We start from the raw sequence: 14,638 nt of genomic DNA on the forward strand, positions 1-14,638 counted from the left end.
TTTTTCCCTCTGTAATATCTAATCTACTATTAATCCCATCCAATCCATTTTTCATTTCAGGCACTGTCAGTTTCATTTCTAGAAGTTTGATTTGGATCTTTCAATATTTTCTATGTCTCTACTTAACGTTTTACATGTATAAATTAGAGTTATAATGACAGTTTTAGTGTCCTCTGCTAATTCTAGTATCTGTATCTAATAGCTGGGTTGGTTTTGATTGAGTGACTATCCTTGGCATTTTGGATCATGTTTCCCTGCTTCTTTGCACTTTTAATATTTGAATGGATTTCACATTGTTCAGGATGAATACTTTTGTATTTCCATAAATATTCTAGAGCTTTGTTCTGTAATACATTAAGTTCTTTGGAAAGAGTTTGATCTTTTGGGGTCATAATCTGTGATTTTTTGAAGACTTGTCCAGGGCAATGTTCAGTGTAGGGCTATTAGTTCCCTTTGAGGTAAGCCTTTTCTAAAAACTCTACCCAACTAACTATGAAGTATGAACTATGAAACTTTCCAGCCTGAGTGGTGAGGAAAGGCCCCATCCTCAGCTCCGAGTGAATGCTAGGCACTGTTCCCTTTGGCCCTTTTGGGTGATCTCCCACTCGCCAGCTTCAGCTAGCTTCCTCAGAGGCTCAGGCTGATCAGTACCTCTGTGTATAGTCAAGGGGATGCCCTCCAACTCCATGGCTCTCTCCTCTCTAGTACCAGTCCTGTAAACTCCAGTCTCCTTGTCTCCTTGGACTCTCAGCTCTATTACCTCAACTAGGAAAATCTTCCAGGCTCCACACAGGGTCTCCATCCTTGTCCCATGGCCTGGGGCAATGAGCTATGGCAACTGTAAGGCTCACCTCATTTGATTCCCATCTCCTGCAGTTACCGCATTTCACTGCCTGATGTCCAGGTATCTTAAAAAGCACTGAGTTTTGTTTTTGTTTGTTTCAGGCAAGAGGGTAAATCTGTTACGCCATCTGGATCCCTAAATAACAATTTTAAATCTATGTGCACATTCCTATTGGGGAATAATAATAATAATAATAATTATTATTATTATAACAACAAATGTAGTTGACTTAAACTTCTTATCCTGGCAAGATTTTTTCCCCTCAGGATATGTATTTAATATATGTTTGTCAAAGGTAATAGGCTTCCTTGTTGTATTTTGGAAACTGCTGGGGTTATAAAGTTGCTCAATGGAATTGTGGCCTAGTATAATATAACTTCTTCTGAGGAAATTCAGCATATACTGTAAATTAACCAAGTTAATTTAACAAAAAGGGGGAAAAGGAAAGAAGGAAGGAAGGAAGGAAGGAAGGAAGGAAGGAAGGAAGGAAGGAAGGAAGGACAGAAGGAAGCAGGAATCTGGTAGACAAAGATTCCATCAGGTTCATTTACTACTGAAGCTAACCCCACAGAATGAAGAAAGCAGATGAGGACTGTCAGCTGCTTTCATGGACCACCTAAAAGCAGGACTTGCACAAGAACTGTAGACCCCAGCCACTCCTGCAGCGGGGGTCCCCTGTGCTATCACTTGTGGGCCAGGGAGGAGCCTCTGTGTTGGGTTGCCAGGCAGCCCAGCAGGGCTCCCCAGGGAGTAGGAGAGTGGGCCAGCCCACCAGCAGCCTCCTTCACACTCACTTGGCAGGAGGTGCAGAGGGCAGGCCCGCTCTGAGCCAGCTGGCCTCCTCCCACATGCAAGCCCAGCAAGTCGGAGCCCAACTGCCTCACTGCTGTTCTCCGTGGCTGTGTGCTCCCCAGAGCAGCTTCTGGTGCAAGCAAAGGCAGCTGGCACAAACAAACAGCCCCTCCATCCTGTTCTTAACACGCTGTTGCCAAAATTCAGTTTGAAGGAATAAAAGGCAAACATAAACCTCAGCTCCTGCCGGAGAAGTTGTTTAAGCTAAAAGAAACCGAAGGGAGTGAGCAGCTCAACTGCTCTAATTTCTTCCTGCATTCCTGCTGTCAAACCGTGGGAAAGCATCCCCCTGGAAAACAGAAGAGCGCTTCAAGACATCTGTCAACTCTTTTCTGAAAGTCGCCTTCCCTACCTGGCAATCCTAAAGAAGGGGGGCATCAGGAGCACTGGATTTGGTGACATCTTTCAGTTAGTAACTTGGATGCTGGCTGGGTGGGTGGACGGGCGGGTAATAGAGATGCCTTCCGTCTCCTAGCTCAATTCTCCCCACCTGCAACAGGTGCTCTGCAGCTAACCAGTGCTAAGGACCTTCCACTGGGCTGGCGTATCCAATGTTCACAGTACAGAGAACAAAATATATGAAATTGTAGAGGAAGCTAATGAGACTGAAATACAAATGGTTCCCGACATACCATGATTCAACCTAATGATTTTTGACTTTGCAGTGGTACAAAAGCATACACACACAGCCATTCCTACTGTATTCATTCCATAAATGACATGAGATATTCAACAGTATTTTATAAAATCAGATGATTTGGCCCAATGGCGCCTGGATTGTGGCCTCGGGGATCACATCATCCCAGGGTCCTTGTGCTCTCTCTCTGCTTTTGGCTGCCATAATCTCATCTCAGGCTAATGTAAGTTTTGTACATTGAAGGTAGGCTGGCTTAGCTAGGAGGTTCAGTAGCTATGAGGTTAATTGCATTTTTTTACTGATGATACTTTCAACCTATGATGGCTTTATGGTGATCTAACACTATCGTAAATTGAGAAGCCACTGTGTAGTTCACAGAACAAAAGTTTGAAATTCGGTAGTAAATATGCTCCTTTATTAACACACAGTAAAATCTGGATATAAAATCTAAAACCACCTTCATTTCAAAGTAATGCCAAGCGCATATGCCATTTCAAGAGGCCTATAAAGTGACGTGGAATGGTTTCTTTGGGTGACAGTGTCATGGGGGCTTTAATGCCTCCATTAATAACTGGAAGGAACATCATATTTCAGGTAGAGGTTGATGAAAAAAAAAAAGCCATGTTTTTCTCATCCAGGTTTACAGACTGCCTGAACTCTGTCCACAGACCCATCTGTGCATCCCAGCAGGACTTCTCAATTAACAGGATGTTTCTTTCTCTGGACTGTTGTAAAAGAACCCTGCCCAAGGCTGGGCCCCCATCCTGGTTCCACTTACAGCCAGTGGAAGGTTCATCTTAAGCCCTAAGTTAGACAATGTGTGCTATCCTTCCTGAAGGCTTCTTCCGGGGCATTTCTCCTACCTGCAATGTCCTTTCCACTCTCTATCATGTGGCTAGCTCTAGTTAATCCTTTAGGATGTGATGGATGGCACTCCTTTAGGGAGGCCTTCTGAACTCTTTTTTTGCAGGGGGCGGTTACTGGGGATTAAACTCAGGGTCACTGAAGCCTTATTTTGTATTTATTTAGAGATAGGTTTTCACTGAGTTGCTTAGCACCTTGCTATTGCTGGGGCTGGCTTTGAACTCACTCATGATCCTCCTGCCTCAGCCTCCCAAGCCACTGGGATTATAGGCATGTGCCACTGCGCCCGGCCTTCTGGCAGAGGACCCAGAATTCTCTGTTGTCCCAAACCATCCTGTGCCTGCCCTGTTATAGTTTAGATACAAGGTATCCCCTGAAAAGCTCATGTGTTAAGACAATGCAGAAATGTTCAGAGGTGAAATGATTTGATTACGAGAGCTCTAACCTCATCAGTGAATTAATCTGTTTGATAATTTGAATGGACAGCTGGATGGTAAAAGTAGACAGGTGGGATGTGGCTGGAAGAAGCAGGTCACTGAAGGTGTGGCCTTGGGATCATATCATCCTTGGCATCTTGTGCTCTTTCTCTGCTTTTGGCTACCATGACCTGAGCCTTCACCGAGTTCTTCCGCCGTGATGTTCTGCCTCATCTCAGGCCCAGAGCAATGGAGTTGGCCAACCAGGAACTAAATCTCGAAAACCATAAGCCCCAAATAAACTTCCTTCTTTAAGTTGATCTTGGCAGGTATTTTGGTTACAGCAATGCAAAGCTAACTAACACACACCCCTATTATTGATCTTCTCAACTGCTTCCGCCATCTGTCCCCACACCTTGCCCAATACACCAAGAAATAATAGCTCATTTATCCCTTGTTCCTGGTGTTGAGCACAGAGATTCACTCACAGAACATTGCTATGTTGTTACTGAATGAACAGATGAAAGGGTAGATAAAAGCTGTGACCACACTCAGCCTTTCTTTCTCATTGCAAAATATTCCTTGTTTTATATCAATGATTCCTGGTTATGTATGAGCATTACTTTTGGAGATTTTAGAACATACTGAGACTCAGGCTGTGTCCTCAGAGAGTCAGAGTTCAGCAATTGGAGGTGAGACACCAGTCTTTGTATTTTTTAAAAAAACATGTAGATACACTCATGGTTGAGAACCTACAGTATCACAAGAACAGCAGCTGAGGTTGGAGGACCAGGCTCCCAAATGAACTTCTTCCCTAGACACAGGAAGATGAAATTATTGTAGAATTCTGAACTTGCAAGGGGCTAAACATAAAAATTGAGTTTCTGACCCTCAGAGTCAGGTCACAGTTCTGAATCCAGCAACATCAGTGATAGCTGACCTACACGCTCAGACTTAGATGGAAAAATCTGGTGCTTGGCAGTGAAGATCATGGAACAAATTTCAAACCCCACGGGCAAGCACACTGAGGTCTCTGTGCATCCCCACTTGGCAAGAGATCCTGGGGCAGGGGGCCTCATTCTGGTGACAGCCCATCTTTTAGGTGAGGGTTCCTGCTGTGGGGTTTCATCATCTACAAGGGGAGACAACAATGCTAACCTCAAAGTACTGTCGCAGGATACAAAGGAGGTGAAGGGATAAAAGCATTTATAAATCACCAAACATGCTCCCAAGATTCAGTCTTTACTTTTACATTCTATGACTGAGTTTCAATAGGTGCAAAGACCTTCATGGATCAGAGATTAAACATGGATTCTGAAGCCAGACTCTCTGAGTTCAAATTCTGAGTCCACCTCTAACCAGCTGTGCTTCTTATGCATACACGATTTAACCTTTTTATGCTTCAATTTTTTTTTTTTTTTTTTGTATCAGGGATTGAACCTAGAGGCTCTTAACCACTGGGCCATATCCCTGGCCCTTTTTATTTTTTGTTTTCAGACAGGGTCTCTCACAATTTGCTTAGGGCTTCACTAGGTTGCTGAGGCTGGCTTTGAACTTGTGGTTCTCCTGCCTCAGTCTGCAGAGCTGCTGGGATTATAGGCATGCACCACTGTGCTTGGCTCCTCAATCTGTAAAACAGTGAGTAATAATAGTGCCTAAGGGTTTTGGAAGTTCTGGCTGAGTTAATGTACTTCAAGTGCCTAGGACAATGTGTCTCAAGTGTGGGCTTACCTCAGAGGCAATGGGAGTGCTTGTTAAAACACTGATCGGGTGGGCCCCTCTCTAGCACCTTTTATCCAGTAAATCTGAGCTGAAGTCCAAGAACTTACATGTCTAACAAATTCCCAGGTGACACTGATGTTGCTGTTCTGGAAAACTACACCTTGAGAACCACTGGCTTAGAACAATGCCTGGCATAAGTAAGCATCTAATAAATGCTAGCTGTTTTCTATCCCGGGCTTTATTTTCTTAGTCCCTGAGCAAAACATGTTGTGCTCCAGGGCTCTTCAGTATTGCCTTCATTTAGAAGCAATTTTGACATCTTCTCCTGGCAGTGGTTCTCAAAGTGTAGTTCCCAAATAAGCAACACCAGTGTCACCTGGGAGGTTACTTGAAACGCAAGGTCTTGGGCTGCGACCCAGACCTACTGAATTAGGGACTGTGGCGATGAGTCTCAGTATCCTGCGTTCTAGCAGTTCTGCAGGCAATTCTAATGTGCATTGAGTTTGAGAACTGCTATAGTTGAAAATCACCATCAACATGACAGTAAACCTTACTGAAAACATAGGAGAGCCAAGGGTCCAGAGTCTAGTTCTTATTGAGCTGACGTCTAAGACCTGACTCAGCTTCTCAGTCATCTTGGGGCCTTAATTGAGTCATGCTACTTGTTTAAGCCTCACTTTCCTCATCTATAAAATGGGCAACATTCCAGGACTTACCTCTCAGGAACCTGAGATAATACAAATGAAGTACATGGCACATGCTACCTGTTCAATGAATGTCAGCTGCCATTATCATCTTTATAATTGGTGAGACATGTCCTTTCTCAATATGATTTGAGACAGTTATAAAAAAGACAATACTAAAAAGATACTACTTACTTATTGAAAAAAAAAGAAAGAAAAACATCACACAAATGGTCCTCTAAATTGAGGTATAAATGTCCCTGGGGACCAGGGCAAGAGACAAAATGCAGAGGTTAGGTGGTTCCAACTGCCCACCAAGAGAGGGAGGCTGGTTCTTCTGGGGAGCCAGCTCTAAATTCCAGGAGAACCTGATCACGTGAACCTCTGTCAAAGGCCCTGTGCAACAGGAGGAAATCTCCGTCAGCAGTGCTTCATGGACCTGTTTCTTTAATTAATTCTCAAACAAGAGCCACAGGCAAAATCCTCAGACCCCAGAAATGAGAGATGTCACACTCACTTTGGGTGCCGGATGTCAGGGAGAGAGCGATTCAGGGAGATTTTATCACTGACGTAGATGTTAAATCCATTTTCTCGGTATGCCTGGTCCACTCTCTCGGCATCGGTCATGGGGTAAGGCCGCCCTTGTTCTCCATTTCCTAGAGGCAAAGAGCAAATTTGGTGTTGCTGATCACCTAGCATCTATGGGGCTTCTGTGAATGGGGAGGGGAAGGAAGGATGCAAAATGTGTTGAAAGCACAAAGATAAAGCTTTATACCTGGATATGGGAAATGTCTCCAGATTTTGCAGAGGGAAGTGGGAAGAGGGGGAAGGGAACTACCGTTTATTCAGTCCTGGTCCCATCACGTCCCTTAAGGATCTTGTTCTCATGTAATCTCCATAGCAACCCTGTACAGTAGATGCAAAAGCTCTCAATCTACAGATGAATATTACTGACACTCAGAAAGTTACAAAGCCAGGTGTGTGGGTACCCACATTCCCTCCACTCCCTCTGGAGCTCCAGATACCCCTGCCCTTGGAGTCTGACACCTGGATGCACAGCCAGGCCTGCCACTGATGAGCAGATCAACCTTGAGCAAGTCACACCAGCTCTGAGCTGCAGCTTCCTCCTCTGATAGTGGCAGCCTATTTGGGAGAGGCAAGAGAGGCTGCACACGTGAATGCTTTTTTAAATCTATAAAACGCTATATAAATTTGAGGAAATATGATTACTCTCTAAGGGAAGCAAACTTTATATGTAAATCAAAATTGCCATAAATGATGATGCTTTGATATTTTTCTTCTGAGACAGTAAATAAATTAAGAGCTGCCTACCCTAAGCCAGGATTGCCTGAACGTGTCGCTTCCAGTCACAGATTTGGGAGGATAAGGGCTAGCTTTAGTCTCTCTGTACAATCCATCTGGGGAGTCCCTGATGCTTCAAGAAAGTCTTCTCTGGGTTCTCCAGGAGCATATGGTGTGTGGGAATTGTATCACAACAGCTGCAATAGAGCCCAAGAATCTGCATTGATGATTTTGAAGAAATGGTAATGAGATCACCAACTAAAACTCAGTTCACCTTCTGGAGTTGGTGGCCTTGTTTACTTTGCAAAGTATATGCTGGCAATATCAGCTCGCGGAGCAGAGGAGTTCAAGGCTACTCAAGTTCAGCCGGACAAGGGGAAGGACCCTGCCCTCTGTCACTTGTAGTGCTCCACAATAAGACATCGCTGACCAACACCCGGGATAGATCCCTCAAGGGACACAAATGCAGGAAGCAGAAAGACAAGACCAGAATGTTGGCTCTGAGGGATGCTCCAGCAGGGCCACTCATGGGCTCACTCAGAGATCAGAGTGGAGCCTGCAGGCCAGCCCTGCTAGATCCCAGCTGTCACTTGGACGTGCCTTTGGCCTTTCTAAGTTTTCGCTCTTGCATTAACTGGAATATGAAGTTCACTGATGACTAAGGAGGCCACTCAGGGCAAAATGCCTGCCATGTTGTTAGCTGGTCGTGATTCTTCTTGCTGTCCCCACCACTCTTCCTTGCTGGCCAACCTGATGTTCTAATCATTCTGGTACAACTGTGTGGTGAATCAGCTCTTTGCAAATGTCCCCTTTCCAATTTAAGCAGCCCCTCCATTGTAAACCACTGGCACACAGGGCGATGCACTTCGTGTCTTTAGTCTCCTGGCCATCGGTTCAGTTGTTATGTGAGCTCTCTCCAGAGCCTTGGGGGAGGCTGGTTTCTCATAACATCATTTAAAAAAAACCGACAGTGGGGTCTGCCTTTGAGATTCAAATCAATGAGATCCATCCCTTATATTTCTAGGGTGCTTTCCAGCATAGTGAGGCCACTTCACACCCATCACTTTCATGGCACATTACTACAACCTGAGCTAGTCCAGGCAGGGGGCACGAGCCCCAGTGACAGGCAGAGACTGAGGCCCAGGGGGTATGGACTGATGGGCACATGGCTGGGGACTGGCATTGGTGCAGCTCTCCTGATTATGCCCAGGCTTCCTAGAGCTGATCCCCCAGATGGAACCTGTGGCACCTCATCCCAGCCCTTCCTCGCTCTCCAGTCCAAGAAGAACTGCTCCAAAGACTAATTAGTCAAGGAAAACTTGAGCTGAAATCTGGTAGGTTAATTAAACTTTATGGCTGTGGTGGTGGGTAGGGATCAACCCGCCTTCCAGAACTGGATTCCTATCCCAGATTGGCCTTGTTCTCACTGTGGGACTGCAGGCAGGTTACTGCCCCTCTTTGAGATACAGGCCCCCTCTAATTAAGTGGACCATACAGGTTAATTCTGGATTGAACAGAGACAATGCATAAAATACAGAGCATGGACCTTGCTCCCCATAGGTGTTCAGTGGGTTTGGCTCTTTGTTATTAACACCCTTTGTTTTGGTGGCAAAGCATCCTAGATGGTGGAGACATTTTCAATCACCCAACAAAGGTGGCAGGATAGACGCTCCTAGGCAGTGGCTCTGGTGATGTGAGTGGAAAAAGAGGATCGAACAGTGAAGTGGGGGCAGAAGTCAGGGGAGGGATGGTGGCAGAGAGAGGAAGTCAACAGGTCCAGACACCCATGCTGACACACACACACACACACACACACACACACAAACACACACGTGCACACAAGCCTACGCCCTCCACAGAGCCCGCCTGTGCACCATCCTGCCCTCCGTACCTATGCGCTGAGCGTCCCTCCTGATGGCTTCTTTGTCGTGCCAGTCCTTCAGCTTCTGCCCATCTCCCGAGAAAACTGTCTTCTTTGGCCGATTGTGTGAGCCCTTAAAGAAAAAGGACAAAAACTGTAAAAAAGAAGAAAAGGGAAAGAAGGTCAGTAACCTTAGTACACTACCTAAGGGAGAATTGGGGATTGATGACGGAACATCTGTCACCATCTATTCTGCCCTCAGTCCACCCGGGTGAGGGCCTCCTGTGTGTCAGCGAGGTGTGCAGAGGCCAGAAAAATGACACAAGTTCACTGTACCCTTTGGGAACTCACAAGCCGGGAGGGAAGAGAAAGGATGGGCACATTCTTCTCACCCACAGGAGGAAGTGCTGGGTGCAGCGTTGCCCAACAGAAATAAGATGCAAGGCAGATGTGAAATTTGAAAATTTCTATTTTTTTCAGAAAAAAAAAGAAAAACAAGTGAAGTTACTTTTAGTCATATTTTTTATTTAATTCAATACAGTCTATCTCAAATATTATCATTTCATATGCAATCAAGGTAAAAATTAAAATATTTGACATTCTTTTGGCACCAAGTCCTTTATACTTGTGTTTGTCTCAGTTCAGGCTGTTTCTGCAGCCACGGGTGGCGGGTGGCTGTGTGTTGGACGGAGCAGGGACAGTGAACCTGAGGTGAGTGACTTGGAGGAGGCATTACCGGAGTTCACAACCCCCCGGGGATAAAGGGAGACTGCTTCATGGACATGAGGCATCAGGTCGGGCCTCAGACAAGGAGAAATGAGAGGCCTACAGCGTGAACCGATGCGAGACACAGGTGGGGAAAGGCAGCTGGGCTTGGCCTGATGGGAAAGGCCCCGGGAGCAGAAGTGGTCCTTGGTCATCTCTACAATCCCCAGGGCTGAGCGCCAAAGTGGGTGGACTTTGGCGAATATGTGCAGACTGTGCGAACAATTGAGAATCTGAAAGAAAGAAATATATGCAGCAGCCCAAGACAACGCCTTCAAGAGCTGGGCTGTGACTGCGTTTTATTAGGTCCAGGGAAGTAAGCCCACCCTGGTGGTCCCATTAGGCAATGGCTTCCCAAATTAAAGGAGGTTGCATTCCTGGGTCCCAGTGTTGTCCCATGCCAGCCACTAAGTCCACAGGTGTGGTCCAGGCTCAGGCCTTTCCCTGTGCCCGAGTGTGGCCATTTGCAAATCTTCTGTGTGCACGCAAATGACAATGGCTCTCCAGATCATCTTGCCCATTAAATCCCTGCAGGCTTATTTTGCCACGGTGGGTAGAATCCAATAGTCCTGTTTCCTATATAATTAACTACAAGGGCCCCGAATGTGAGGTGGATTGGAACATTAGTGCTAACGAGAAGCCTCCTGGATAAAACCGTACCCATGCCTATTTATTAAGTGTCTGGCTCCCCCCTGGGTTAGCAGACTTTCCACAACAAGCCCTTCCTCACGACAGGTCTGGTGATGACAAGCATCCTTCATATTCTCTCCTGTAAACCTCTCTGAATTGCAAGAAGATAATTCTGACAGTTGGAATACGAGATGTCTTGGTTGGAGGGAGAAGGAAAACTATAAATACAAAGGCCACACGCCTGCAACCAGGCCGAAGGGCTCTTAGAAATCACAGAAGCTGAGCTGGAAGGCCCTTAAGGGACCCTCTAATCAGCTGAGTGAGTTTCAAACGAGTTGAGCTACAGTTCTGCAGGAGGTGCCTCGGGCTCCGAGCTGGGAAGGCTAAGATCAGTGTTCATGTGCTGCGGATCCGGTGGGATTTCATTTGAAACAGTTCTTCTGCTAAAAACCAATAGATGACCAGCAAACAAACAAATGAATACATTTGGAAACAGATCCAACCCGACTTCCCTGTGCCACAGATGGAGAAATCTGTTTTGGTTTGATCTTTTACGTTTGAGCTTAGAAAACAGGAAGATTTCATGTTGCTTTAGCAAGATGTTGGATCCTTTTGAAAACCCACTATCATGTCAATGCTTGGCCTGAGTTTCCCACACCTCATGGTTGGGCTGAGTGAGAGCTCACTTGTTTGAGTGCGGTTTGTCTTTCCAGTTTGCCACAGTCCCCATCATTCCTGGTTGAATCTCTTTTGTCTGTATTCCCTGCAGGGCCCCAGTGAGTCTGCAACATGCTGGGACGGGTAGTAACGCATCCTGAACAGGGAAGATTAGAAACTGTACTGTTTGAGGATGAGATGTGACGTTCCAGAGAACATGGGAGGAGTTATCCTGTCCAATGAGGTCTTGAGGCTGGAGTGAGCGCCCATGGTAGAAGCTACTGAATGACTGGGGGTGTGTGGGGGGGTCAGCCTATGATAGAGAAGAAATTCTAAAAGCTGGATCAGTGCTGGAATCAAACAGGACCACTAAGAAGAAGATGTTAGAGGAGTCCAGGGATAGGAAACTTGATGGTTCAGCAAGATGCAGAGGATAAGAGTCAAGTGCTGGGTTACAGCTAGTGGGTAGCCTGATATTCTACATTTCTCCCCTCCCCCACCACTCCCTCCCCACTTTTTTTTTGTTCCAGGGATTGAACCCAGGGAGGTTCTACCACTGAGCCACATCCCAAGATCTTTTTTTTTTTTTTTTTTTGAGACAGGGTCTCACTAAGTTGTTTAGGGCCTCGTTGAATTGCTGAGGCTGGCTTTGAAAATTGCGATCCTCCTGTCTCAGCCTTCAAAACTTGTTGGGATTAGAGTCATGCACCATTGCAGCCGGCTGAGATTGTGCCTTTCTAACAAACTCCCAGGTGATGCTGTCCACAAAAGACACTTCGAGTAGCAAGGGACAGGCAACCTTTAAAGGACATCTCAAGTGTCTAAGATTCTGAGAAAGACATGTTTTTTTTTTTTTTTTTCCACCTGTTTGTGGAAGTCTTCTGATGCTACTAAGATTAGGATACAGGGACAACTCTTGACTTCACAGATTCAATCTTTGAATCTTGTCCCTAAAATAAAACAGTGGACTGCTGAACCGATTGTGCTGATTTCAGGTTCCAAATCCTGGGAGGTTCCCACCAGTATCCACTGCTTTTGCCTTAAGGATGTGAATCGTATCTTCCTACCCTTACCCTCCCATCCTCCCAGGATCTGCAGAGCTGTCCTGTGGGGTTTGAGGTGGTCTCATTTGTCCTTACATCTTCCCTAAACCAAAGGAATTTCTGAACTTGCTGCCAGGGAGTTCTGAAGGTCTCCCACGCAGCTTCTGGTTCTCAAACACCCCAGCTAAGTAGCTGCTCAGAGACCTTCAGTCCGCCTTATGGGCAGGAACAACTAAAGTCCAAACCAGCCAAGTTACCCAAGCAAGGCCCACATAAGCAGGCAAGAGAATAAGGGCCATGTCCTTGGATTCCCAGGCCAGTTTTCAGGGAAAGAGCCCTGGCAGAGTGACATTGCATAAGCTCCTGAAGTCATAGGTACCCCAATTTCCCTGCCTGGAAAGTGGAGATGGTGCTCGTTTGCCAAAGTACCTTGGCATGAATGGAGAATCAACACACAGACTGTGGATAGTCACTCCTTTAGGATTTTAAGAAACTACTATAAATTGTCATCTTCTCACCAAATCACCTTGATGTAGGGCTCAGGATTTACTATATAGGTTAAAAGCTTTTCAATACCAAAGGCCTTTGGAAGGGTGAAAAATCAGCCTTGATGCTAATATCAGAGCTCAAGGGCCCTTAGAATCCTACCTTCAAACCTGGGCCTTGATTACAGATGTAAATTCTTGGACACCATCCTCAACCTGCTAAGTGCAAGTACTTGTGGACAGGAGCCCAGTAAACTAAGTTTTTTTGTTTTATTTTGTTTTTGTTTATTTAAACAAACAGGATTCTGATTCACAGTAAAGTTGGAAAACCACTTGTCTAAACCCAGCTGCCTCAGTTTACAAATATGAAATCTGAGACTAACCAAGTAGATCAGGTTTGCCCTAAGTCTGCTAGTTTATCAGCCCCAAAGACCAAACCGAATCTGTTCACTTTCTGGGATAGGCTGAGAACTTTCTGAAGGTGGGGAATATTTATTCGAGTTGGTCAGTGTATGTTCCTAGGCAATACCTGGCTCATTTTGGGGTCTGGAGAGATAATAGCTGAGGATGTCTGGCTGGATGACAGAGGCAGGTGAGGCAGGAAGTCAAGTTGAATGACTCAGTTTTCTGGTTCTAGAATCTAAGTTTTGCTTCTTGGGCAGCTGGACCCCAGTTTCCCTGGCTGATAAATAGTGAAAACTAATTAACACTATCTACTCTGGGGATGTTGGGGATTAACTGAACTAATCTATCCAAAGTATTTAGCTTAGTGTTTGGGACAAAGTTAGGTCCTCTCAGTAAGAAGAGCTATTATTTATACATTGATTTTTGAGAAAGTTTATAAAACAAGATATGTTCTAGTGTGTGCAATGGCTAAGTTTGGGGGAATGGGAGAAGGAATGGGAATCTAATAATAACTGTGCGTCCTGTAGAGGCAACCTATTTAACACCTGATCCAATTCAACTGGCTCCTGCTGATAACAGGATTTACAGAGTTTCCTCATTAACAGGATGTCATATGCCCATGTGGAGACTTAGTGTTCTTTAAGGACATAAAAAGTTCTTAGTTATAGTGGCATCCCACAATAGAAACAAATGCCACAGACCTTTAACAATGGGAAATGAGTGAACAATGCTTCTTAAAAGACGGCGATCCTTAACCAACGGCAAGAGCCAACCACTACCTATGAGAGTATGTCTGGATTTTCAGTCCAGAGGTCCTCTCAAGTTTCTTTAGTTCTGTACACTCAAAGATTTGTCTCTGAAAGCTGTGGTTATTTTCTTTCCTTTGCAACCATCTTTTGCTGGATCTCTTCTCCCTGGGTTTCCAGAATGTCCGTTGGCTACAGCAGGCAAAGGGGCGGTGAAGGAGCATGGCAAGAGAAGTGAGTTTGTGGAGGAGGCTGGCAGAATGAATGTGGAAATCACATTAAACAATAAATTGGAAATGGATTCTGACTGGCTGCTCTGTATAGCTGCTCACAAATCTGTGGGCTTTTGACTTCACATTCCACTAAAAGAATCAATTAGAGTTCAAACAGCCACACACTCGCACACACAAACGGAATTTTAATCTTTGTTTAATCACTATTTAGTGTGCCTGGCACCCTTTGGAGAGAGGAAAGAATGGTGGTGGAACAAGCCAACTGTGTTCTGCTCAAGAAGATTTGTTGACATGCATACTCCAGCCCCAAGACTGCAGACTTGGCAAAGCCCGCTCTGCAAGGACACCCGCACCTCTGGGTGACCTGGAGGAGTTCTCAAAACAGGCAAGGGCTGGAAAGAAAACCAGGCAGGTCATGTCCTGCTGCAGGGTCCCAGGCTGTATTTGCTGCAGATTTTAGAATGGCTTGCCACCCCCCATCTCTTCCTCTCAA

At 45.5% G+C, this 14,638-nt stretch overlaps 1 protein-coding gene across 2 annotated transcripts in view; it reads right to left on the minus strand.

Moving 5' to 3' along the window:
* The window catches only part of Galnt10 (polypeptide N-acetylgalactosaminyltransferase 10), a 240,579-nt gene that overhangs the window by 121,940 nt on the left and 104,001 nt on the right, over positions 1 to 14,638 (minus strand). Inside the window, exons 2-3 of one of the 2 annotated variants that reach the window (XM_046446390.2) lie at positions 9,212 to 9,335; positions 6,536 to 6,674 (exon numbers count right to left, since the gene is read on the minus strand). In XM_046446390.2, coding sequence (XP_046302346.1) covers positions 6,536 to 6,674; positions 9,212 to 9,335 — 263 coding nt within the window. The remainder of the gene's footprint in view (positions 1 to 6,535; positions 6,675 to 9,211; positions 9,336 to 14,638) is intronic. The other variant, XM_046446391.2, reaches the window with a different exon arrangement.

The sequence above is a fragment of the Marmota monax genome, unplaced genomic scaffold (genome assembly GCF_021218885.2).
Source record: "Marmota monax isolate L192 unplaced genomic scaffold, Marmota_monax_Labrador192_F-V1.1 WCK01_AAM20220418_F8-fsc00188, whole genome shotgun sequence".
In the NCBI taxonomy this organism is placed as follows: Eukaryota; Metazoa; Chordata; class Mammalia; order Rodentia; family Sciuridae; genus Marmota; species Marmota monax.